Raw genomic sequence first — 27,558 nt, 5'->3', positions numbered from 1 at the left:
AGGATTGTAGCCTTTGCAGATCATTTACATGCACACAAACCACTGGAAACCACACACTACTGGAAAGTTAAAACCCCATACAGCATAATAGAGCCTCTTTGACATTGACCTGATGTTCATTTTAAAATAGCATGTCTGCACCAAACTGAACACAGTCTATTTGACTTGTTGGAGTCTATATTCCCACCGTTGCATCCTTTACTACACTCAAAAAAACGATTCAAGCCCTTCTTAGACTTGACACATTAATAATTGTTTCACTTTACTTAAATATTTTTATTTAAGAAATAAACCTAAGTATAGTTCATTAGTGTAACACAAATTACATTAATCAATTCACTTATTAAATGTATTTAAGACAGAGCAACTCAAAATGAATTGTTTTCATTTGGGACCGCCCCTTTGCACATCACCTTTGCGCATGCACAAGATCCGTTCTGTCATTTGCCGCCTTTTGTCTAACACTGACGGTGTGAAACTGACGGTGGAAAGTCTATTATTTGGTAAGTATTTGTTTTTTCTAGTAGTTTAGAATGTTCCCTGTTTCCAAGTAGGCCTAATGCCTTTTCATTATATCGACAAGAATATTTGAAACCACCGTGTTATATTTTGCTCCGTTTTTAGTTGGGTCTAAACAGCAAGCTAGCTAGCTTGCTAGATATGGTTAGCATTGAATACTGGATAGTAGAGATCATTAGATTATATTAAATTAGATGTCACGTTATTGTCATTGAACACAGTACACCGAAATTCAGTTTAAATTCAACCAAAAAATGCAAAGAGTAATTCAAGTGCACGAGGTAAAGCTAGCTAGCTGGATAACTGGTTTGTTAGCTAGCTTGCTAGATACGGTTAGCATTGAATACTGGATAATGGAGATCATTAGATTATATTACATTCGATTTAACGTTATTGTCATTGAACACAGTACACCGAAATTCAGTTTAAATTCAACCAAAAAATGCAAAGAGTAATTCAAGTGCACGAGGTAAAGCTAGCTAGCTGGATAACTGGTTTGTTAGCTAGCTTGCTAGATACGGTTAGCATTGAATACTGGATAATGGAGATCATTAGATTATATTACATTCGATTTAACGTTATTGTCATTGAACACAGTACACCGAAATTCAGTTTAAATTCAACCAAAAAATGCAAAGAGTAAGCGCCGCCATTTTCTATCATAAAGCTCAGCAGGTCTGTCCATCTCTCTCCTGGCCTTAGTGCAGGCAGAGGAGGACAGGCGGAGCCACTCGTTTCTGTAGGAGTTCAGTTGAGTTTAGTTTTTTACTGCCAAATATTTAATATAAATAATGAGATAATATATATATGTGAATCTTGTATGGGTTACCTCACTCACAAGCAGGCACCCAGAGTTGTGCAGAAACGTAGGCCTGCTTTATAAAACATGTCTACTAGACTCTTAATTTTAAAGTGTGATCTGTTATCATTTTTTTTTTGGGTTGTGCAATCTTAGGCAATTATGTGTTGTCTGTGAAAATTCAAATATATAAGCATTTTAATCACACCTCTAATATATTTATGTTGTCTTTTGCAGTTTGATCAGCATTAACAAGCATCTTGGGGCAACCTCTTATTTATGGTAAGTACACGGCTACTTTCACATTACTTGCATAAGCTGATCTGTGACATTGTCAGTTGTTCAGTGTCAATTGCTAATTCTCTTTTTTCTCTTTTTCAGGTTATGCATGTGGCAGTGCAAACACTGCAGTTTGGAACTAGCTAGCAGGTATTTGTTGTTAAAACATTTCCGGCAGACACATGCACATTTAAGGGGCAGTTGTCGCTATCCATGTCCATATACTGATTGCCCATGTTCGTTTGACACATGGAGTAAACTTTTAAATCACACATACAAAACTCATGCTAAACAGCTAACACCAAAGCCAGTAGAATTACCTACATTTAAGTGTCATGTGTGCTCACGTAGAGACTTAACAGAAAAAGATTTCTTCCAACATATTAATGGACATCTCAGGCATAATGAAACTGTACCATGTATGTTTCTAGGATGCACATTTAAAACTAACATTTACAGTACATTCAACACACACAAAAATAGGAAACACAGACAACATTCACTTAAAGACTTTATAGCCAATGTTGTCAGTACAAGTGGTGAGTTGGATCAGTCACACAGTTCTGCAGTTGGTCCAACGGAGTCTGTCGATATAGACCAGGAATATGAAACACTAAGTTGTGGTGATGCTTCAGAAATACACCTTCCAAATTTAATCGAAGAAAAAATTGCATGCATTTTATTGAAGTTGGAAAATATTGTTCACATTCCAAAGACAGTTATTGATGAAGTCCTTTCTGAACTTCACTACATATTAAGTACATCATCTTTGCCTGTCACTAGAGCTATTGTTTCTGATGTATTACAGAGCCATAAACTACAGGTTGAAGATTCAGTAGTTGGTGAGCTTTCCACTGCTCTATGCAATTCTAGTCCATTGGCCACAGCTATTGCAAAGGATGGCCCTCTTGCTACAGCATATAAACGTACACAGTACTATACATCTCATTTTGGTGTTTTAGAGCCGGTTGAGTACATACTAGATGCCCAGAGGAATAGGACATTTCAATATATCCCTCTGTTAAAGTCTTTGCAACATTTGCTCTCTCATAAAGGTGTCCTTGAACATATTGAAACGCAACAGCGGCTATTGGCTGTTCCCCAAGAGTACAGAACTGTAAGAGACGGTGAGTACTATAAACAGAATTCGTTTTTTTCTGATGAAGGTTTGAGAATCTCTGTAAATCTTTATGTTGATGATTTTGAGATTTGTAACCCTCTTGGGACATCTCGAAAGACACACAAACTTTGTGGTGTATATTGGGTTTTGGGTAATTTGCCACCAGGTTCCCATTCAACACTAAACTCAATCTATTTAGCTGTTCTATGCAAATCTGATGATGTTAAGACCTATGGCTATGGAAAAGTGTTGGAGCCTCTCTTGCAAGACTTAAGCATATTAGAACAGCACGGTGTATTTATATCTCAGCTTGGTCAGTTTGTTAAAGGTTCTGTCCAGTGTGTTATAGCTGACAATCTTGGAGCCCATGGGCTCGGGGGATTTGTTGAGAGTTTTTCAGCTGGGTCAGTATGCAGGTTTTGTATTGGAGTCAAATCAGATTTTCAGACTAAGGATGTCCAGTCAGGTGCTTTCCAACTGAGAACAAGAGACATCCATGATGTTCATGTCCAGTCTGCTCAGGAGAATGCAACTATTTGCTGTGGTGTAAAAAAGCAGTGTGTTTTAACAGAGCACCTTTCCCATTTTCATGTAACTACTGGTTATCCTCCTGACATTGTGCACGACCTTTTTGAAGGTGTTGTACCAGTTGAACTGGCTCGTTGTATGAGTTTGTTGATCTCCAAAAAATACTTCACTTTTGAAAGGCTCAACACATTGATTCAGACATTTCCGTACAAATGGGGGGACAGAACCAATCGCCCCCATGCCATACCACGCTCTTTCACATCTAGAAACACAATAGGTGGCAATGCGCATGAAAACTGGACCTTAATAAGACTGCTTCCCTTTGTGATTGGGCACATTTTACCAGAAGATGAACCAGCGTGGCAGCTAATTCTAGATCTTAAGGACATAGTTGAGTTGGTTGTGGCCCCTGTTCACACAGATGAGACCATTGCTTATCTTGAAGCCAAGATCTATGATCATAGGCAGCGCTATCTTGAACTCTTTCCACATGTAAAGCTCTTACCAAAACATCACTTTTTAGAGCACTATCCGCAAATGATTCGTTGCTTCGGGCCTCTAATTGTACTGTGGACAATGAGATTTGAGGCTAAACATAGCTTCTTCAAGCAGGTTGCTCGTCACACCAATTGCTTTAAGAACATACCTCGTTCACTAGCTACTAAACACCAGTTCATGCTTGCCTATCACACACATTCCTCCAGTGTCAAGAAGTCATCCTTGGAGGTCACACATGTCTCAATCCTGCCTGTTGATGTCCTTAATGAGGGAGTCGTGTCTACACTGAAACAAAGTTTCCCAGATGTGACTGAGGTTCATATGGCAAACAATGTGTCTAGCTTGGGTATACGTTACTGCGAGGGGATGATTATTGTACACGGATCTGCAGATGGACTGCCTAAATTCCATGAGATCATTAAACTTTGCATTGTTAAGGAGAAGTTGTGTTTTCTGGTAAAAGACGCATGTGCTTGGTACAGAGAGCATTATGGTGCTTTTGAGCTGTCTGCCTCGCCCAATACAGAGGTTGCCGTTATTGAGCTTGCTGACTTGGTAGACCCCTATCCCCTTGTTGACTACATGGTTGGGAGTTTGCGCATGGTAATGTTGAAAAGATTCATCATTGTTAAAGGTGAGTATCATTTTTAAACCTAAATAGTCTGAGCTCTGGATAGCAGGCTCTGACAAAAACTGTAAAACCATTTTTATGTTCATCTTTGATATAATCCTAATGTGTTTCTTTCACCTTGTTTCTGCTCTAGATTAAAAGGTGTTCCATAATGGCAGGTCGGGCGCTTCTGCGCATCATCTTTGCCGACCAGTCTGACTCTAGAAACTGACCCTGGATTCGGGAATCCCAGCAACAGTTGAAGAACTGCACACATTTGTCAAGACATCTCTTCAATTGAAAGAGGACTTCCGTCTGCAATACATGGATGTTGACTTTAACGAGTTCATGAATCTTACATCAGTGTCTGAAATTCAGGATAAAAGCACACTGAAAGTAATTTACTCTCCTATATTGTCAAATATTGAGCCCTCCATCACTTTGTACACAGTTGACTCATTTGATAAGACCTCAATTACTGGAAGCTCAGAGCCTCTAATCCCTGAATCATCAATAGCCTCATGCTGCAGTGATGATATGGTGTATACGTCAACCCCGCATCCATCCCCTGAAGCTCAGGCCTCACAATTGTTATCCTGGCCCACAGTTTTTGTGGTTCCTAAGCTCACCTACGAGGCTGAATTTGAGCTTCATCTAAAGAATGCAGAGTTTGAGACAACTGGTACATACTTCCAGCCTGGCCTAAAGCTGAAAGGAGTCATTCTTGATGGCCTAGCCCAAGAAATGATCAAATTCACAAAATATCCGAAAGACTATCAGTGTGAAGAGGTAGCTGCAGCGTTGACGAGGGCCCACCCTTGTTTGGGGCAGCTAGGATCCAAGACAGGATTTGGGGGGTGGAAACAGTCTCTTAAGTACAAAATGCAAAACTATCGTACAAAGCTTGGCCGTCTTGGACATCCTGAAATCCTTGTGAACTCCTTAAAGCACAAGAAAACAGGCCAAGGCAAAGCTGCAGCAAACATAAAAAAACCAAGAAAAGCTGAAGTAAACTACATTCCTCTGCACCCAAAAGGCGAAACCACAGAAAGCTTGGAGAACGAGAGAATTGCCTTATTGTCAGAACTGAAAAAGCGTGACAATGAAGTGGTGATAAAAGCAAAAATGGAAAAAACCTTCTCCCACAGACGCCTTGAGATTGTGGAGCAAAGGCCTTTGATAGGGGACTTCAAATGCAGATGGCCTGCTCTGTTTCAGCAGAGTGAAGTAAGTACATATTTGTATTTGTTGACAGTCTTTTATTATTGTCTTTTGTGATTCATGTCTACATCCTTGCATGGTTGTGATTCTAATAAACAAGTAACAATTGGTTGTATTGTGCTTGTTAATAATATTTTTAAGGTGAATGCGGAGTTTTTGAGGATCACAACATCACCACTTCAATCAAAGTTCATGTGGCAGCTGGACCACTTCTCAGACAAGCTCTTGAAGATCTTCAAGACCAAAGGAGGAGTGAAGGGGCACAAAATCAAGGAAGCCCTTGCAATATCAGATTCGGTTAGTATAAATGCAGAGAACCTCGTTTTTCACTGTATTGTTTTTGTCCATGATCATATGAACACATTTAAGAAATTGTCTGCTTTTATAGTGTTTTTAAGGCAATAGCTTATTGTGGAAATGTAGGTGTAAGGAGTCCTGCTTAGGGACACACACGACAGATACAGCCCTCTACGTTGTAAACTACCTGCTCTGTTGCACATGCATTGTGCTTAATTGTCTTTGATTTATCGCCCCTGCTTTAGTTTGAAAACATCCACATCAAGAGGGGGTGCATCCTGCGAAGCATCGCGATCTACCTCAACGAGGATCCAGACTCTTTTTTTAAGGAGTATCAGGTATGTTTATCACAATATGTTTTCAATGTATTGGTTAACAGTGTTACCCACAATTATAACCACCATTACTTACATTTATAATAAGAAAATTATATGGCACACACAACCCTATCCCTGCTTACATCTAAATATCTTATCACATATCATAAATACATGCAGAAATAAATAAATCTATACATTAATATAGGAATGAATATATGTAAGAATGAATAAATACAGAAATAAAAAAATAATAATAAATAGATACAGAAGTAATTTCATCGGGCAAGTGTTAAAATAAATATAGAAAAAAGTGAATTAATACATTTATACAGATATAAATACATCTATAAATTAACATAGGAATACAATTGATAAATACAAATGTGAATTAAAACATGAATATATCTGGAAATAAATACAAATAATAAATGAATGCTGAAATAAATATTTACATTTATATATAAATACATCTATAAATGAATAAATAAATATGGACATGAATACATATGTAAGAACTTATAAATAATTGAATAAATACATAAATAAAATAATAAATAAATGCTGAAATATATTAATCAATAGATTCATGTTTAAAAAGGTATGTGAATGCAGCAATTACTAAATTGTTAAAGGAATAATTACATAATCACATAACAAGGAAATAAATTATTAAAGAATAAATAATCAAATACATATCGAAATAAGTAGGTAAATGCATAATTAACTACAGGAATAACAACAAATTACATTATTAAGTAGGGATGTAAACAAATAATACCTGAATTAATAAATAAGATAACGTTGATAATCAAACAGAACATACAGGAATATATCTTTATAACTTATTTATGCAAACATTTTCTTACAAGCTTAATTTAGTTCTGTGTTGGAGGTCCTAACCTTCTCTGGTATCACTCGGACATTTTTGTCCAAATTGGTAATTTTTCACATCAGATTTGGCTATAATGATTTTGTGTTTTTTCTAGATACTTTTTGGAATTTCAATTTTTCTAATCGGTCTCGAATACACTGTGTACAAATTACCCTAATTGTCCATTTAAAAAATGTTCCCACACTTCCCAAAAAGTGTGGGGGAAAAATATTTAAATATAATATTTGTATCATATCATTTTATCATTCAAGTTTTTGAAAGTGGACATTTTTATCCTGAGTGGCCAAATAGGGTAGTACATTTGAGTGATACCAGAGGGTTAGTCTAAAACTGTTTTGATCAATGAGGAGAGCCACATAAGTAAATCTGCTTCTATAAAATGTAGTAATTCAGGTTTTAGTTAACACATATGTTGTATGTTTGTGTCTTTGTTCAGGCCTCTGCCTCTGAAGATGCCAAGAGGGACATGGCAAACACAGTCATGGGCATATACACACTTCAAAGAGATGTGGATGGGCAGCCAGAGGACGTGGGAATTGTCATCGAAGGCAATATAGTCATGGACAACTTGGGCAGCATGATTGTGGGGTTTGTCATGCTATTGGGACTTATTTATGCCCTGGATTTGAGCTTTCCAGACAACCTCAAACACACCTTCGAGTTCATGCAGAAGGTAGTGATGAATCTGGATGGGCACAAGCTGAATGGTAAAATCGAAAGTCTGAAGATCAAGTTGTTCGATTGAAATGTGAAAAAGAAGTGACTCATGAGTTCATTGTTGTCATTTTATTCACGAGTTTCCTAGTCAGAGCAGATTGAGCCGTTATATCAATCATTTGTTCTGTGCTTTTCTGTATTTGTTTCAACACACTGTAACACTATTTCCATATGTTGGTGTTTGCAGTGCACTCTTTATGTTATGTGTTATTGTCCTGTTAGAAGAGCAGTGCATACCCCTGTTATATTGTATTCATTGTATTTGGCAAAGGGAGATTTGTAAGTTAATTATAGGAGTTCCATTTCTCTGCCATTTTAAAAATGGTATTATCTTTCAGAAATGTTTTTCATCTTTCAGTGTGAATTCATTCATTTTAAAAAGACTGTATTGAATGGAGGATTGTTTTGAATAATGTGAATTTAAAAATAAAAAAAACTAAACCATGTTTTCTATCATGTGTAACACATTTTTATTAAATTATATTTAACCTCATTATTTCATTTTCAATTAATTAAATAGGATTTAGGTGGACTAGCATTATTTAAATTCATAAAGGTAATGTTATCATTTTACTTAAACTCTATTTGAAAAATTTGAGTTGGACTAACTCATTTACATTATACTGCATGGATGCCATTAGTTTGAGTTTGTGCCACATATATTTATTGGATGGAAAACCTGCCAACAATAAAATTGAGTTAATCCAATGAGTTATTTCTTTGAGTGTAATGGCTGTCATTGTGCTGCATCACATGCTCACTATATGGAGAATGGTTACTATAGGGACAGTCAGTGAGGTGAAGGAGAGATGAGACAGCACTAGACAGTATGCCTTTAAAAACCTGTGAGTATTCTCTGAGTGCTGTCATTGTTGGCTGGATTATGTCTGGGTCAGACGTTCAGCAAATAGCCTCCTGCTCTCAGAATGCACTCTCGTCCTCAAACACAGTGTGTTTTTTTAAAGAAACATTCACTGACCAGCATGTCATTGTCATTGTCACCTAATGACAAGTGTGTTTATATTCATCATTTCACTGCAGAGGTAGGCTGCATTATGATTTCTTTCAAATGTCTAATAATCAGTAGGCTTTGACATTTGCATATTAAGCCTACAATGTTCATATATAATTTGAGGTCAGCAATTTTCATCTAGACTACAAAACATGTAGCTAACAACGTCTAGACAAAATAATATATGAAATACTTGAAGTATTTTTATTGCATTCTCTGCTGGTTTTGTGAGCTAATGTGTTAGCCACAGCTAGTCTGAGCTAGCTCCATTCTGGGGACAAAATACATATTTAAGCGGGAAATAAACTCACCAAAGAACGATGTATTTTGCAGTCAGTGTAAGGTTAACCATCCCCATCATTTCAGAGCAGTTGCACTAGATTGCACCTGACATTGCTTTCTCTGTAAGAACAAGTCATTAATCTATAATCCACAACAAGCCACGCTGAGATTGAATTACAATCAGCCTTTTGGTCAGTGCAAAAGCTGCTACAGTTAAGTGGGATGTTTTCCTCCAGGAGGAGACAGGTGGCCAGCCTTAAGCTACTCAGCTACTTTCCATGATTTGGTCTTTTTTAAACTAACAATGTGCCTGTGACCTTTTGTTTCTAATGGGTGTAAACTGAGATCTCAGTAGTTGTAACCTCTTCCACATCCTATTGTATGGTCATTCGGTTTACACATGCACGTGTGTGTTTGTGTCCTGGAGAAAAGAGGCTAAGGGTGATGTCATGTTTGGTGACATCATTGCAGACGTGCAGGGAGTGCAGATTAGAGGCCACACTCCTCACAGCTGCCTCACTGGTGTGTCCCGCCCCGGCTCCTAATCCCCTCTTGCCGGCTCTGTTGGTGTGTAAGCTCTAGAAAAAGCCTCAAACTCACCCCCTATCTACTCTGCCAGTCTACCAATCCTGGCTCAAATTGAGCATGGTAACCCCCCCCACACCCACATTCCAGTCTCCCTGCTACCCACCCTTTGGCCGGCCCCAGTAGCCAAGTCACTTAGCCAAAGCTCCAGCCTCACATGTTTACTGTTTCTCTCTCTCTGAGCCCCAGACTGAGCCCTAGTCTCCAGACTCAGAATCACATTGACTTTATTTGTCCCGCTACGGGGAAATGTACATTATTACAACAGCAGAAGTATAGTGCAGATTAAGTAAAGAGAATAGAATACATATGAACAAATAACTAGGTTTGCACATAATAAAAAACACAATAAGTAAAAACAAAAACAAATAGCAGATAAGTACAGCAGGATAAAAAAAGAAGAAGCTGTATATATGCTAAAAAGAGTGACCATATAACATAAAGAGGTAGCTGCCAATAAAGCATGGTTGCACGAGGGTATATTGCACATGCGTATACATTGCTCAAAGTTTTATATTTAAAGGGAATGTTCTTGCACATCAGGGGTCAAGCTGAACCTGGTCCATGCTCAAGGCAGGTTGTTTGTATATGCAACCCCCCCCCACACACACCTTAGTCCGGAGAGAGCAAGGCGACAGCAGCATAGAGGCTGACAGGGAAGCAGCACACCTCTTACAGAGTTGACAGGACAAAGAGCACACACACTCCCACTGGAGCCACACAAGGGGGGGCAGGGCCAAGCTAGGCTGCGCCACACACACACACACACACACACACACACGCACACGCACACGCACACACGCACACACACACACACATGAACCACCCCCCTCTCCTGCACACTCTATGCAGGCTCCTCCCTGCGCAAGGAGACAGAAATGGGAGGTGCAGTCATTCACTGACAGGGAAAGAGAGTGGGTTTAGCTGGGGTTAGTGAGAGGGGGGAGAGACAGCAGGAGGGAGAAAAGGGGACCGGTCTTCATCATCCCGCATCTGAGTTAGAATATATCAGAATAAAGGGAAGGAGAGAGTGTGTGTCCCATTTCAGAGACAACACAGGAAGTAGGGCATGCTCTGTACAGGGTGGGAGAAGGAAAGGAGGAGAGTGAGAGCAGTGTAGCGCTCGTTCTCCACCCCTTGTCTTAAAGCAGTAGCGGGAGGAAAAAGAGAAGGAGTCAGGGAGGGAAAGGAGGAAGAGAAGCACAAGTAAGGAAGCGAAAGAGGCGAGCAGCAGCAGAGGAGGAGGAGGGGGGGAATGGAGCTTTGAAATCGCCTCTGCCCTCATCCATCCCTGCCTCTCTGCTTATCGTTCCGCCTCGGTTTCTCTCCCCGACTGCCTTTGATTGTTCTGTGGAATTCTGACAATGCCTGGTGAGTGTTACTCTGCTTTTCACATGTCACTCCCGCCCTTTTGTGTGTCCGTTTGCCTTGGTTCATGCAGTGGCTGATTACATTCCCTACGACCTGAGGATGCTTCATGGAGAGTGTTACGCTGCTCTGCCTCTGTGTGCTGCCCAGCTGTGTTCCCTGCTCCTCTCTGTCAGTGACAAGGCTACTATATCCTGCGTAAATTCAGGTTACTCTGTCATTTTTCATGTAACTGCTTTTAACTCCCAAAGGGCTTTCATTCAGAGCGCTGCATTCATGATTTGATATAACACCGGAGATGATAATGCAGAGAGGGGGATTTGATAGTGGCTGTTTTCTAAATGTAGCTACATCACACAACACCCGGCCTGTGTTACGGAAGGCAGCCAGCTAACACAAATCAGATGACTGGGCCACGCTGTGAGGTCAGCCGGCTCGTTTTGGCTGCCATTCTGAGTGCGGGTCATATGTTGGAGGCAATTAGCAGTTTACAGAAAGAGCTGCATGTCCTGGAGATGCAGAGTTTGGGAGTCTCGGAGAGCAACAGCTCATTTCATTGTATATCCCTCACAAGAGATGATGAGATGAGAGGAAAGGCTAATCTTTGAGGTTAGTCATCATATCATCCAGGCCTTGGGGAGTTCATATCCCTGCATTAGATTCAAAGTAATCCTAAAAGACAGAATCAAGTCAGGCAGTACATATCATCATGTGAGCTGCTCAAGATTTATTTGCATTTTACAGATGGGTTATATAAATGCGTTTCCTGACAGTCCACTGTCCTGTTAATGCATAATACACAGTTACATAATACATACTATATAACCGACTGTACATAAATGAAAATAGTCAACAAGCAAGTATAATGAAGTTATCCCAGTTAGTTTAGTTGTATGTGTTGGACCAAACACTACTGTTGATCCTCCCTGCCACATTATAGTTTACTTAAACAGCTTCTGCTGGAGAACAGCGTTCAACCAAACATTTATTTCCGCTGCTTCATGGGAGAAAGCCATCTTGGGCTTGGTAAACAGATACATTATAGTTTGATGGCTCGATGGCTTGTTTACTGCAGTATGCAGATATGTTTGAGTGTGAGGGCTCAGCTGGTGGTCCTCTTGATCGTAGCCTGCTGTCGAGCCCTCCAGAACAAAACAGGGCTCGACTTCATCATATTATGCTACAAGCATTTGTGTCTGTCTCCATTTGTATGCAGTAACAGTGTGATGTCTTCCTCCAGCCTGGGGTACTGTATCTGTTTGCATGCATGAGCAAATGTTTCTGCACAGATTGTATACATGTGCGGCACACATACTGCATGCACATATGGAGTGTCTGTTTCTCTATGTTCCAATCCTATTTCAGAAGCTTGCTAACCAGAAAGCTAGACAAGGGATGGCTGAGTGAGAAATAGAGCTGTTAGTCATTTTCACAGCCCAAAAACATGCAGTTGGACAAAGAGGGGGGATGATTTCAGCGAATGTGAGACAAACAGGGAGAGAAAATGGATGCAAATCAGAAGACTGAAATACAGGCAAGGCATAATAGGGATGACAGTGTGCTATTGTTAACGTTCCATATTGTGTGTACTAGTTTTATTTTGGGGTACTTAAACCTCTTATGCAATGTTCATTCACCTTCCGGGATGTGGCTCTTAATTCCTGCTTTTGGACGGAATTTAGAAATTGAGCAAAGTGAATAATTGAACACTTGATATATTATAAATAATGTTATTGATATGAAGATACAAATCGACGCAGAGCTGTACAGTATCTTTCCTTCCCGTCTCTTTGCGTCATTCAGCGTTCTGTCCGAGTGTAATTACTCTGTTATAGATCTCTGATGTCCATTGATTTACTCAGAGCCGGTGAAGTGGAGCAGAGGATTTGATCAGACACATGTACAGGGGGGGGGCTGGTGAGTGGGTCAGCGCCACACCCATGGGTCACTCCACTACTGGGGGGGTCAATAAGTCTGAACCATTGGCAGTGAGCAGAGAGACGGGGGGGGTCAGCCACAGATTAACACTCAATCAACAAGACTCAATCATGACCAGACTAACATGAACATACAGGCTGTGTGTTGTTGTTGTTGTTGTTGTTGTTATGAATAGTCATCTCATTTTATTTCAGTGTCCAGAAAACCTTTCAATAATGGTGAGTGTTCCTTTTAAGGGATTGTGAGAATCTTCTTTAAACAGTCACAAAGAGCTGTGTGAATTGTTGACGAATCAGAGATACATGACTGTATGTTGTTTTTCTTCTATATAATAAGTTGGCTGTGTTTATCCTCCCATAGTTTATTTTCTTCAACAGTAATAGTTACATAACAGTAGTATCCGTTTTGACTTCCCTCAGAAGTGCCTCTATTTCCTGTTTTATTCATTATTCAGGAGGAGGAGGTTGGAACTTGGAGAACCTGATCTAATGCATTTTAAATGTTTGATTTAAATGATTCAGGATACAAAACATTAGGGGGGCATTCGACAAACACAATAGCACTTAGGCTTGTAATATTCAAAGCAATCAATCGGAAAAGGGGAGAGAATTAAGGGCCTTACATCAAAGTATCTTAAATTCTAAGGGCTGGTATACAATTAGTGTAATGCATTGAATTTTACGATGCGTGTCTGCAAATAGTACGTTAGCATATCGACTTCAATCTCTTGCCATTGTGGATGAAGGGTGCTTGAAGTGTGCAGACTTTCTGTAACATTATTCTGGATCTGCCCTGCCTGGGAGAGGATGAGAGGGGAGCATGCTCATGACGGGGCAGTGTTGTGCGTTGTCAATAATTGAATCACTTATTGGCTCTCCTCTGCCCTGGAGGATGTAGTGAGGCGCCAACATGAGAGGCTCTCCAGCGTCCTACAGGTCTTTCTGTCCTTCCACTCTTATACAGTTTCTCCTTCACACTTAATAAGCACACAGGACAGCTGACGTCACTGCCCGTGTTTTATCCATCCCTCCTCGGTAAGCTGCTTTATAAAGATTAAATGAAATGGAGGGCTGGCTATAGAGCGATGGATGAGAGGGTTGAAGGAGGGAGGGATTCCTAAAGCCTCTATTCCTTACCATTTTTTTACATTCTTTTTCTGCACCTACTTCCAGACATAGAGAGGCTGTCTTTAGCATAAGTCGAATTTTGACTGGGGCTGGCCGATTCGGCTCATAAGAAATATATCAATACTTTTCAAGTGAAATCGAGGCTGAGAACCTTGCTTTTGAATGCTGCTTCGTCAGAGGTCAGTTTTAACATTGCACTTCAACACTTCTTGCTGCATTATGTGTATTTACAATGTCTATATTTAATAATCCGATCCCTCCTCTCTTCAATTTATTTTGTTTTTAATTGTTATGTGTTTTGCACTTTGCCTTTGTGTCTGAAATGTGCTTTAGAAGTACACTAACCTGAACCTCAACTTTAAAAGTCTCCGATTATACTATATGTCAAGGCATATATTATAGGTCTCAGATATATAAAAAACATGTCTATGAAGTGTTTTGCTCAACATACCAAATAGATCAGCCATGCTAGCCATGCATCATACCCCTCTATTGCAGCGTTGCATAATAGGAGACCTTTAAAGGCTGTCCCACAAAACACTAAATATATCTTGGTCATTTAATATTTGTATCATTACCAGCGTGATTATTTCGAGGAAACTAATGTGAGAACTCAAGGGTTTAATTTTAAAATCTATGCTTTTATTTAGATTTGCCTACTGTCAGTGCGAGTTCAACTTGTCCTTCTCTTCGTCTTGGCGCTCTCTTCATCTCCTCCTCCTCCTCCTGCCTTCCTCTCTCCTGCCCTTTACACCTACTTGTCCGACACGTCTCGCCCTCCCTGAATCGGCCGCCCACTCTGCGAGTCAGACTTGTGGAAGCTTGCCTGGAATGGCCTGTATCTACCAATGATGTATCTCTGCTCCCGCCCTGCCTCTCTTTACCTACACTGCTGCTCTAGTAAACCGGTTAGGGTTAGCAGGGGAGTAATGTCTCTGAGGTGAGGCCTTCAGGGACTGCCGTACAGACGGACAGTTATCCTGTCTCTCCCTCCTCCTCTCCTGACCTCGTCCTGCTGCTGTCTGCTGCTGTGCACTTCGCTCATGACCTCGCACATATCCCGCCCACACACTCCTTGGCACGATTTGACACAGATTTTTCTCACAACATCACTACAAACACATTTTCTGTTTGGCTAGTGTTCAACTGCTTTTTCCTAGGAGAAATGAAGATGTAGAGATAGTCTACTGCATTCCTCTCCTGCTGCAAACAAACGTCCATAGATAAAATAGCCTGAGCCCATCCCGTGTTATATTTAGTGGCAGTCACAGTCCAAACAACCGTATGAGGTATGATATTATCATGACCCAGTCCGGAGGAATGAGGAAATTCCCCCCGAGTGTTTAGTCGCCCGGCTTTGCCTTGGCTTTGTAGTTGACCTTTACCCAGCCATTCTCCAGAACAGCAAGGCATGCAGGTCTGTTTACTCGTGATAAGAGCAAGCAACTCTAATCCAATGCATCAGGGAGAACAAGTACATTAAACCTCCTTCAGTTTCACCTCCCCAAATGATACTTAAATTGTTCTGGAGCTGGAGAGCCGGTCCATCTATAATGGGGGTGCAGAGACCTTTTCCGCTGCACAGTTCACAATGAATTCCATTGTTGAGGTACGGGCTCCTTCAGAGTTTCACTTAAGTCTCTTTACATAATGACGGCTGTATTATTTCTGTTGAATGATTGAGCCGAAACATTCTCCTGTCATTCAGAAAGCATTAATGGGAAGTACTGAAAGCGGAGCAGTTTCCATGTCTCTATTTTACAGGAGATGACTGACGTGTCTGGGTTTGGAGTTCAGAAATCTGTTTTGTCTGAGCCGTGACTTCGGTCTTCCTTCACTGGATCGCCATGCTACTGTACAATACATCTGTCAGTGCTTCTCCTTTTTAACCTGGCTGGCTTCCTTTCTCCTTCTGTCTCTTGTTTCCTTTTTTTGTGCATTTATTTTCCCTTTTCCTCTCTCCGGCCAAGGACCCAGCTTTTTCCCACAGAGTGTAGCGCTGAAGGCTGGGCCTTTGTTTCCTGCTGCAGGGAAACATGGAGGAGGAGGCAGGCTCACTTCCTGGCTGCCAACTCAGGGTCTATGTCTGTGTGAGAAAAAGCAGGGGAGACAGATCTGATGATGGCAGAATAACTTCCAGTATCCCAGGGACTCAGTCCAGCTAGAGAAAATGTGATTATGCTTTACTTTCGGACAGTAGCACCTAAAAAACGTCCTCACATGCTGTCAGCGCCTTCTCTCTTTCAGCCCTTTTTATGGTGCAGTGTGTTGTCGTCTTTCTTTTAAGAACAGACACAGTAGGAGTCAGCTCTGTGCTGTCTCTTTTGATCTGGAAACAACATCATGTGAATACCATAGAAAATATATCAGCTCCATATAACAAGTTGAATGTTCTCAAATATATTAGAAAAGAAAATACCCATAAAAGTACATTTGCTTTAGTATAAAGTGTATGGTAATTTACCAGCATTACAGTGTAGTGCTATTTTCAAATTGTCAATGTTAAAGAAAACTTCAGCTTTATTTTATTTTGAAGCACCATATCCAATCCCCAAATGTCACCTGTAATAATAAGTGGTATTGTGTTTATGAATGACTTCATCCCAGTATAATGTGCTCTGCACTATAAGCAGGCTTGTCCTAAATAACAGCGCTGTCTTTTTAAATGGGATGTGGAGAGGGGTGTGTTTGTAGCAACAGACATCCTTTGGGAGCGGTGTGGTGTAGCTCAGAGGGCAGAGGCTCCAGCCACGTTCCCAGAGACTCAGAAATAGTCGGGAAAACACTGAGACCAGCATTAGTGAGGAATGCGACCCAAAGTGGATTTGTGCGTTTTGGGAATCCGGCTTGGAGAGGTTCTGCTGGACCATGTTTCACATATTCAGTCGATCGTAAGTGTCATTTTGTTTCAATACTTCTTTTAAGGGTGTGCTTGTTGCTGTGGATGGTCACAGCACAGCTGCACGCTGTGGCTTTTGGAAACCTCTGTCTCTGCATCCACCCACGGTTCACTCAGGGCTGAACACTGTGGCTTCCTCTAATTGTTCGCTTCACAAATTCCATGAACTGCTCCAGAAATATATGAAATAGCTCTGAAAACTACTTTTTACTCAGGATAGTTCAAAAAGAGAAAAGGACGTGAATAGTTGGAGAGGATAAGTGCTGAAAGGAAAACGAGGGCATGTTTGGACTTGAACATAAAAGTATTCACTGCCAGAGGCAAGTCATGGCTTTAGAGTAAATAAGATCCCTATTTGGACTGTGGCAATTTAGAGCCAGTTATAAAGCTACTTCACCCGTCTGCATTTGGTGCAACTAAACAAATAAAATAAAATCAAAATGAAGTGGGAAATGTAGTGTTTGCAAAGATTATAGGCTAGCTGTTGTTTTTCCCATCAGAGTTTTGCGTGAATGTTGCGTGGGAAGAAAATAACTTGAGTGTTTGCATGTTTCTTTGTCCAATTCCACAGGGGCTTTTGAATGTTCAGGTCAAGAAGTGAAAAAGAGTTCCTCATCTCTTCTGCTCCTTTGCACCTGGTGTTATCAGCTCCCCGAGCACTTAGCAGTTATGCTAGAGTTCAAGACAAAACACTGTCTTGCTTGAATCTAATTTATATTATTTATCTGTTGGTAGTGAAAAATGGAATGAAGATAATGTTTTTGTTTGTATGGGATTTTGGTCTGTCTTTGCCTTACAAACAAACAGCAGTATCATGCTAGCCTATACATCAGGCTATTTAGCTCATGAGCACAGATGCAAACACTGTTTCCATGACCTTCACGTGCCTTTAGTATTCTTTCAGCTGAGTCATACCAGCTGATGTATGACTGTTTTGTCTTCAATAGCTTTTAGTAATAGCAAATGGAGAATAGCTGTCTATATTACAACAGTTTTAATGACAGAATCAATACTGGTGGCTACTGAGCAAAAACATAAAGCAAATGGTAAACTCACACTGCAAAAGATGTATATTGGTGTGGGCATGCTTTATTGTGTATAGTTGTATGACATCTACAGAAAAATGGCTTTGGACAGTAGAATACTTCTCCGATTCATGTGAGAAAATGATCTTTTCTCCTCTCTAGTTAAGACAGGTTCTAATTATGAAGGCCAGTCTCTGAGCCCGCTCTGACAGCCCTCAGTCTTTAACATTAAGGATCTCTGGATGGCCCGTGGCCAGATAATAAGTCAGTTAATTGGCCAGTGTTTTCACTTTCCCCTCGCTTATGGTGATAAGTATATTATGTTTGCCTCCGTCTTCTACCACTGCCCCCCCTCTCTTCTCTCTGCTGTGATATTTAAGTGCGGAATAATGACTGTGCTGAGTGGCTAAAGGTAATTTGAATTACAAAATGAAACGAAAAATACCTTTCTTTTGCGAAGCGTGTTGCTTTCTATAGTTTGAAATAATTAATCAGTCCTGACCTGCAAAGGTTATTTGTTGGCAAAGTGGACTGATTTGGCTGGTTTTTAAAGCAGCCTATAATTATCACAAACAGCCATCACCCAGCACACATTGCTGAAAATCAGGTATCCAATGAATTCAAGGCTGATTGAACACCTCGTAGTTTAAATGAATGCTGTATGACTATAAATTATCTATAACTTCTAATTAGTTAGTTATAACTTCTAATTTAAAGACACATTTACCGTATTCCTGGTCATTTACTCACATTTTCAAATATTGTTCAACATTAGTTTTGCTCCTGGGGTTTATGACATGCATTGTGTGGCATACATTATAATTATAAATAATATATATAGAAAAAAGCAAATATCAATAGATTGGTACATTGTATTGATTTTGGTTCATTTCATTTTGCGTGCTTATGAAATAATCCATTCCTAGCCTGTGACTTCATCAGACCTCACACTCAATGTATTGATAGTGCAAGTTAAACAAACAACATGCATAAGGCAGTCTGTCAATGTTCCTGTTGCTCCGGAGGATATAAACTAACATATATATGCTGACCTAGTCTGATTGAGAACAACTCAAATATTTAATTGTATTAATGAAATTATGTTAGGGATATGACGGAGAGGAAAAGATGATGGATGAATTTGCTCAGATCAAGAAAAATATATATATATAGATAATGGAATATAGCTCTAAAAATGATGTCATGAATTGTGATTTCTTTTTTAAAATGTTATATACCCTTAATCGTCCCACAGAGGGGAAATGTACATTCTGCATCTGGAGCAGTGGGCTGCCATTATGTATGGCGCCCGGGGAGCAGTGTAGGGAACCTAGCCATGCTCAGGGACACCTCGGTAGCACTTGGTCTTTCGGGGACTTGAACCGGTGACCTTTCGGTTCCCAAGCCAATCCCTATGGACATCGCCACCACCCCACGAAAAAAGCTTTTCCCTAGGTGTATTTTAGTTTTTTCTTTTTATATTTCCTTGCTTAGAAAATACTTTATGTCATGTTCAGTTATTTATCATATGAGTCATTATTATGTGACAGTTTTATAAAGGCAAACCCATTTATAGAAGACATTGGTGCACTGATTAATCATTCACAATCATACTAGTCTACTTCATATTTGGCAGTGTCTTTGGGGATTCCCTGGAAGATACCGTGTGTGTGTGTGTGTGTGTGTGTGTGTGTGTGTGTGTGTGTGTGTGTGTGTGTGTGTGTGTGTGTGTGTGTGGTGTGTGTGTGTGTGTGTGTGTGTGTGTGTGTGTGTGTGTGTGTGTGTGTGTGTGAATAGTCATACTTTGCCAGAGACACAAAATCATGAGGCAGAGTATCCCACAGGGTTGTTACAAAATAAACGACTTGTATGTGTGTATTGTAGTCCAGCCATATTCCATCATGATTGGATTTTCCCCAACATGTCCCACAATGGACAATGTCTGAATCAATATTCCGCTAATAACACATTGGTGAGTTCCCGGAAAGCCGTTAGTCATTAGACTGACATTTGACCTTTGTCCTCTGACAATAGCTGCTACTGAAGGAGTTACTCATTAGTCCGACCTTTGACCTTATTATGCATTATCTGTCATTGCAGTGTTTTAGCGTTCCTATCGGCCCCCTGAATGTAATTATTGTGAGTTGAAGACAAACACCAGCACATACACATTCCCTTCAATGCAACAGAGACCATTGTTCACATGTCTTCGGTTCCACAAGGACAACGAATGACAAACACGTAAGCATTCAATAGAGGCTCATTTGCCGTAATTATTACTACAACGGTTAGGGCACAAATTCTAGCATATTTGCAGTAAGGAAAAGGAATGAACACAAATAAATAAACGCCAGTTATGCTCCATCTTAAACTCAGACATGTTGATCAATTACTGAACAGTGATGAAGCTTGCTCTGATTTAGGCAAGGCAGAAAATTGACTAAAATGTACATGCTGAAACAAAATATAAATCTAATTACGATAGCATCAAAGCATAAATTATTACTCTGACACTCTGAATCCACGGTATAGGAGGCTGCTTGCATGCTGTGAAGGACTCACCTTCCCTTTGATTGGGTCTCATTCTGCTTATTGACACATTCAAGAGACATTGTAAACTAATGTGTGTAGTGTATCCATATTGTCCATTGAGCTTAATTAATCTGGCTAACTGGGGGGCTAAACCGACTAGCATGATACAGCTGACAGCTAATTGGTGCACTGCCAAAACGTTCTGGATACAACCTGCTATCCAGGAGTAAAATCTCTAAAATGAGGTCCCATAACAACAATGGCATAGCTAACCAAACATTCTGTACTATATGTTTTGATATGATTACATGTACTAGAGCTAAGTCATTTGAAGAAATCAAATATCCCATTATTTTTGACCAAATAGCTTAATATCAATATTGTGACAGTATTGTAGGGTTAGCTATTGCGTTTACTCATTGAGAATTTTGATGAAACATCTTTAGCCAATTGAATGTAATGACTAAGCTTGTTAAGGCAAATATCATTACACTCTGGTACACTCATAATATAACATCACTTTAGTGTCATTGTCACTTAAAATATAAGGGTATATCTGTTCTTATATTAGGAATTATTAGGAAATTATAAGTATTGCCTTACTCTAATGTGTACTGTTACAGTCATACGTAATATGATCTAATGACCATTTCCCTCATAGCTCATCTGGTAGAAGAATAAGTAGTAAGAAGGATGTACCACATGTGTCACATCCTGCAGAGCTTGGCACGAATAAATACTGTCATAAAATCACCACCAAAATGAAAGTCTTCACAGCGAATTGGCTGACTGTCCTGCAGCTGCTAGTGTGATCTCCTCTGTCCAGTGGTTGTATTCGCAGCCAGCTGTTCTGTTCTCTTTCACTCAGCACATGACCTCATATCCAAACCCCAAGCAGCTCCTCAGCGCTGCGTATCGTCTCCCGCAGTGAGTGTCCTAGCAGATGTTACACTGAATTACCTCCTAGCCTAGCAGGGACTCGCTCTCACTGTAATCAAGCTGTGCCTGTGTGTGTGTGTGTCACAGTCTGGCTCGATGGCTGCGTTAGCTCTCCCAACAGTTGTTCTCCCAACCACCTGATCTCACTTACCAGCCAAACTTTCCCACAATTCAGCGTGTCCGCCAGTGCTCTGAGTCAGGCATCCCCATCAACAGTCTCCAGAAGAGCTGAGATTAGAAAATGCTAATGCTAACTCCTTTCCAGTATGCATGTGTCACGTGAGAAGGGGTGTGTGTGTGGTTCTTGTCTTGCCTTTAAAAGCTTCCTGTAAGTGAAAGGTGGTCTTTGTCCTTCTACACTTTTAGCTAATATGTGCTTCCATCTATAGCTCTAACTGTTTTTCCCTCACAAAGCGGTCACACCATAGCTTCAGTTTGTATTCCCTGTTGATGCCCAGGGCAGTGTTCCTCTCTCCTCTCTTCCCAGTATAATCTCTCTCTCTCTCTTTTGTCTTGTGTGCATTAGACCGCTGGCACAGTTAGAGTCTAGAGCGGACGCCCTCAACCAGCACAGGTGTCACAAAGCACTAATGCACCAGATATGGACCAACATGGACGTCACTGTGCCCGCTCATCTTGCCCGTCTGTCTAAATGCACATTTTTGTGTTTCTCTTTCGCTGTCATTGTTATGTGGCCCGATACGAGAGCCAATCAGGACTCACAGAGGGCACGGATGGATGAGCAGAAAGGTTTTTTGATACAGAGAGTCTCAATGTTATGTGGGGAAATGTTCCTCCAGGGGCTATTGGCGAAGGGAATGGTGGTGGGGCTTCTCGCATTAGCTGCTGCGTCTCCAGCTCACTTAATTCACTCACAAACTCTCCAGAGATCTTTCTTTCTCTGCAGCGAATGAGGTGTGCTCTTGTTGACTGGCTCTTCTAGCCTCCCTGATTGGTGTTTTGGCTCCAAGGCCCTGTAGCCACATGTCAGTGGTTCAGCTCACACATTCTGCCGTTCTGCACCAGCAGCATCTGACAGGATCCCCCTTGTCTCTTTTCCTTTGCCTCCTCTTCTTTCTGTCTCTCGCTGTTGGCTAGACGCTTGTTTTCTTGTCTATGTTCTCCGGCTACCCATCTCACAACTGTTTTCTCCACTGCCACCTCAATACACAACTGCCTTTATATTTCTGAATATTATACGAATAGAGACATGAATCAGCTAATATTCATTTGGGTAAGATTTAAGATAAGATGGACCATAATTGATCCCCGTAGGGAAAATCAGGTGTTGTAGCAGCAACAGAAAAAGACAGAAATGATGGTACACATGAGATAATAAAAATAAGATTGAATGGCTAATGGTACAAAGGACTGTCCGAGGCACTTTAACTTCCTCTTATGGCTGACGGGGCCTCATTATTTCCGTCAAGCACTGAGAAAAGACGGACCGCAAATGATTGGTTTAAATGGTCCCGTGACGGAGTGCTCTGCTGTGTGACAGACACGTAGTTGTTTCATCAAACAGCCTGTGGTCTTTTCCCCTGACTTAGCGCCAAAGCAGTGGGAATAATGGGCACTTTATTATGTGAATCTTCACGCATGAATAATGGCTTATTTGTCCGGTTGCCTGTCTCCGCAGTGCATGTGTTTCATAATTGAGCTTGAACAATTACTGGGCGATTGTGTGTGCACGCAGTTCGTGTCTCGTTGTTTACTGGGATTTGTTTTCCTGCTTTGATGTTCCAGTCAGGGCCCAGGTGCTCGCGGAGTGCTTGGTGTTACTGACTGGATACATTTGTTTGTATTATTATTCGACCCCCATTCACAAGCCAAGCACATGTGAGAAGTAGTTTTCGAGACTCTACGGGGATAGAAAATATGCTGAAAACTCTATTGCAACCTCATCTCAAGTACATTATTACAAACCACTTGTCAAACCTCTCTGCTACAAACCATCTCATCTGGTTTAGCATCTACAGGTTGCCAAAGTTATATCCCACAGGCAACATAACTGCTTATTTGTTATTGAATTTATCCGAGAGCTGATGCCAAAATGTTCTCCTTTGCCTAGAGGCTGTATTCATGCCAGTACTTAGCTTGCATCGTAGATAAAACTGTTGTTATACAAAGATAGGTGCTAAGTTTGAGGGAAAAACATGGTGTCTTATCGTGGTATTGGGCCAACACAGAGCTAAGCTTTTTCCGATAAATACCTTGATGTGTCTAGATTAGGTCTTACACAATGCTTACTGCTGATTGCAATGTAATTCCACAATCTTCAAAGTCCCTTTAAACCACCTGTTCTGAATCTGACATAACTCTTTCTGGGTAGACCAATATAATATAGTCCATGCTCAATTTGTATGACATGAACACACATTTTAAATGTGTGTAACAGTATTGTGATTTATATTTTTAGTCAATCATTTGTTTTATGTATATAGTTTTTATAAAATAACACTTGGTGGGGAATAATAATGCTTGGTTCCTAGCCTACAAGGATGTAATGGTAATTCATAAGAGTGACAGATTGACACTAATGATTCACGTCATTTTCATACTTGAACCATTCAGTGTGTTTCATAGCAACACATTTTTATGTCTCTCTACTCAATTAGTTTTTCCCAACTCTCTATGAAAGGCACTTAATGTTACCGACATAAGCTCATCATACCTCCATAGAAACAAAAGCTAGCTGTCAGAAACTGTGAGAACAATAATGTGTCGCTCTCTATGTCTGTGCCTGGTTCTACTTGTTTATTGTTTGTTTATTTTGTTATGGTTTTGTGCACAATTCATTTTTTTAATACACATGCCTAACTAAATAATATACAGTGCAGGAAGAGGCCCACTGGACTTATTTCAAACCTCAACCTAATTGATGTTAAAAGATCACTATGCTCTAAGTCTAAAGAACACAACATTCATATTTGGTAGAGAGCATTACTAACAAGTAGTTGCTGTGCCAGTTTTGAGCCAATGGAGGGTGTATTGATTATTGTAAACACTGGTCTAACAGCAAAGCCAAATGCTTTGTAAACACTGGACCACAAAGAGCACTGTGAGCAAGAAAAAAACTTATCAGGCTGCTTAACGCTAGCTTTAACTGGAGTTAATGACCATGACTTTGGTCATTAGGGTCATTTTGCAAGTTGCTTATTACAGTAGCGTGAGTGGAAGCATATGACAACAAGGGTATTATTTTCCATGTGCAGATTAACTCTACTTCCCATATTGTGCTGTTGTTGTACATGTCGTGAAACAATGCATACTCTAGCAGGATGAAGCATTTCAAAGTGCTGTGATGTTCTTGAAGTACTTTAATTCAGCCTATCTTGAGATATCAGTATAAATATAGTCCCTTGTGGTATAGCGAGTGAGCCAGAAAGCCAGTGTGTTACAAGTCTAAGTGCTCTGACGCCTATATGGGCCCGTGATTTCAGACTATATCAGATCCCAGACAAGCTATCAGATGAACTCTTTCTACAGGATGCAGAGACAAAGCGCACTGGGTGCAGCTCAGTCACACTCAGAATCCATTACTAGGCGCTGTACTTACTCCTAACTGAGTTTCCATTGAACCCTAGCAGGGCTCAGCGCAGCTAGATGTCAGGCTGTTACCGTAACAGGTATCTCAGCAACACTAACTGATGCACCTGAGGAAAAAAACAAGACATAGTGCATACAAACTAGGATAAATGGCAGACAACTGTAACATTTTTACAGAAAAGTTTCTACACTCGGCTGAAAGTTGGGGTATCAAAAAAGAAAAGGCAACAGAAAGAGACTTTTTGATATTGTGGTGCCTGCTTCTGCTTCCTCTGCTCTAAGCTTCCATGCTGCGCTGCTACTCGCTTCTCATTGTAACCACCTTGTTTTGAGTCGAGACAGTGTACTTTGATTTATATTACCTCCCTCTCTATCACTATATCACCTAATAAAAACACACCAGGGTACACGTAGATAAAAAGGGACAAATGAATCAATTTAGGTGGAAACAGTCATTAAATGAAGTGCAGAGCTGCTTGTGCTTCATAAATGATGCAATCCTGTCAACTTACATGCCCTGATTCACATATTTGAATTCCCTTAACTTGGACAACATTTTTAAATCTTTTATGTAGATGTCCAATAAGGGTTGATGGTATATGTAGTCCATTGAAGCATTCAACTTGATTTAGTCAATGTAGCACACACTGAGGGATATACTGTATAGCTCCATGGACCTCATTTACCATCAACCCTGATTGGACCTAACCTAAAAGGTTGCAAATGAACTCTTTAATAATAACCTGTGTCTTTTTGGTTGTACACACTCTCACACGAGCATTTCGTCCTGTAATGCTAACAGCTAAAGCTGAATAGTCTCTCTGCAACATCTCCAGTCATTCTGACAAGCTCTCTACAAATGTTGTTCTTCATGCCTTGACTTCTTCAATAATGCATTTTACTACAGGGCTTTATATAGTACTATGTTTGTGTGTAGGAGTCACTGGAAGTTTGTAAGCCATCTGAAATATATAGGATACCTTGAAAGGAGCCTTGAAGAAAAGGATGGATACCAAGGCAAAGAGAGGAGAAGGAAGATAAACAAGAAAGATAAACAGAATGGTGAAAGAAGAAGATATGTACCATAGAGTCTGGAAAAATCCTCCGAACATAAACCCTAACCCACCCACCACCTCAGGTAAACACTGAATGGGAGAAAGACAGGATAGAAATGGAGGCAGAGCAATGGAGGATTATCAAGGACAAAGAAGGACGTTTGCCACAAATATATACGATGTTGGGGGAAGGGAACCAATAGAGGAGACGACCAGCTGTTATTTACAGAGGCTGACATCAACAGTGTGTCAACCTGTGTGATAAAGAAGTTATGAGCAGATTTCACACGACAGACAGTCCTTCATTGTCATTACTTCAAAGGGTACTACAATAGGCTGTAAATTACAAAGCAATTTGATACAGTGCCATGAAGTTGACAAGGGGCATTATTATTCATCGATGCATACTTTCACAACCTCCCACCATTTCTACTGACACTGATGTGCTAATATGATATGCTGAGAGAAAAACACAATAGCAGATTAAAATATGCGTCGTTTGAAGATGATTTGCTCTCAACATGCAGAATATTGCTTTTGGCGAGGTACACTGGATGCATAATCAAGTCCATTTTCACAGGAAATATACTTGCATGCTTCCTGTGAGTTTAGTGTGTATGCTACAAGTTAATACAAAATGTTTGACAGTCTTTGTAATGTGGCATTGCCAAGTGTTCCTCCTCAGTCTGTGAGTCAGAAATATTCTCCTGCAGGTTTCTGGACGCCTGACATAAGTTTCCTTCCCTCTGTCTCTTAACAACACATCCCAGTAGAAAGCCCCTGTTTCCCCTCCTCTGCTCTTACTCTACTCGCTCTCAATTCTGCCCGGTACCCAGCCAGCCAATCACAGAGCAGAGATAGCTGCAAACACACTTCCTCTGCAGCTGCTTTGCTTTGGAAAAATGCTAGGAAGTCCTACAGCTAGATTCTCAAATGAAAACCTTGAGGCGTTTACACGTGTTATTTATATTTTAAATGATGAAATGCGCCTCTGTGTGTGTGAGGAAGAGATTAAAGGGAGAGGGAGTGTAGATTATTATCCACTTCACATTGGACAGTGGATTTGACAACAAAGCCGGCAGACTGTACAAAGGGCTGTGGCGGTCGCTAATCTGTCATTAAGGCTGCTGCATTTTCCCTGAATTGCTCTTTTTTTATAGTCCACACAAGAGATGTACGCACACACACACACACACACACACACACACACACACACACACACACACACACACACACACACACACAGGCATACATGGGATTAGTGTGTAAGCCGTCAATAGAGGGCACTATTAAAAGAATGTTTTCTCTCATTACACGAGATGAACCCCATCGTCTTGTCCCGATTGTGTCGGGGGCTAATGTTTGTATGGCCTGGCTGTCGCTGCTCACTGCCCCTGCTAGCTTGTTTAGCTTGTTATGCTAAGTGAGGCTCACTGGAACATGGGTT

The 27,558-nt window shown here is 40.5% G+C and overlaps 3 protein-coding genes across 22 annotated transcripts in view; all 3 read left to right on the top strand.

Moving 5' to 3' along the window:
- The window catches only part of LOC117561490 (disabled homolog 2-interacting protein-like), a 232,662-nt gene that overhangs the window by 161,875 nt on the left and 43,229 nt on the right, over positions 1 to 27,558 (top strand). Inside the window, exon 1 of one of the 18 annotated variants that reach the window (XM_034238963.1) lies at positions 10,618 to 11,050. The exons of 16 other annotated variants lie outside the window; for them this stretch is intronic. Coding sequence is in view for 1 of the 2 variants with exons in the window: in XM_034238962.1 (XP_034094853.1) it covers positions 16,981 to 17,003 (23 nt within the window). In the remaining variant the exon portion in view is untranslated. Of the gene's footprint in view, positions 1 to 10,617; positions 11,051 to 16,714; positions 17,004 to 27,558 lie in introns of those variants that run through there. One more of the 18 variants, XM_034238962.1, reaches the window with a different exon arrangement.
- Positions 216 to 8,519, top strand: LOC117561492. 3 transcript variants are annotated; one of them, XM_034238966.1, is made up of 6 exons: positions 216 to 503; positions 1,556 to 1,600; positions 1,700 to 1,747; positions 5,716 to 5,871; positions 6,117 to 6,209; positions 7,520 to 8,519. In XM_034238966.1, the coding sequence occupies exons 4-6, from the start codon at positions 5,767 to 5,769 to the stop codon at positions 7,826 to 7,828; spliced, it is 507 nt and encodes a 168-aa protein (XP_034094857.1). In that variant the 5' UTR covers positions 216 to 503; positions 1,556 to 1,600; positions 1,700 to 1,747; positions 5,716 to 5,766; the 3' UTR covers positions 7,829 to 8,519. The 3 variants fall into 3 exon arrangements, with proteins under 3 accessions (XP_034094857.1, XP_034094856.1, XP_034094855.1); XM_034238965.1 differs by having other exon boundaries at positions 216 to 1,600; XM_034238964.1 differs by lacking the exons at positions 216 to 503; positions 1,556 to 1,600; positions 1,700 to 1,747 and adding an exon at positions 4,588 to 5,580.
- LOC117561494 lies at positions 2,659 to 4,569 on the top strand. Its single transcript, XM_034238967.1, has 2 exons — positions 2,659 to 4,377; positions 4,508 to 4,569. Exons 1-2 carry the CDS (start codon positions 3,384 to 3,386, stop codon positions 4,510 to 4,512), a joined length of 999 nt encoding a protein of 332 aa, XP_034094858.1. The 5' UTR covers positions 2,659 to 3,383; the 3' UTR covers positions 4,513 to 4,569.

Source organism: Gymnodraco acuticeps, unplaced genomic scaffold (assembly GCF_902827175.1).
Source record: "Gymnodraco acuticeps unplaced genomic scaffold, fGymAcu1.1, whole genome shotgun sequence".
In the NCBI taxonomy this organism is placed as follows: domain Eukaryota; kingdom Metazoa; phylum Chordata; class Actinopteri; order Perciformes; family Bathydraconidae; genus Gymnodraco; species Gymnodraco acuticeps.
This window is presented reverse-complemented; position numbering and strand designations above follow the sequence as displayed.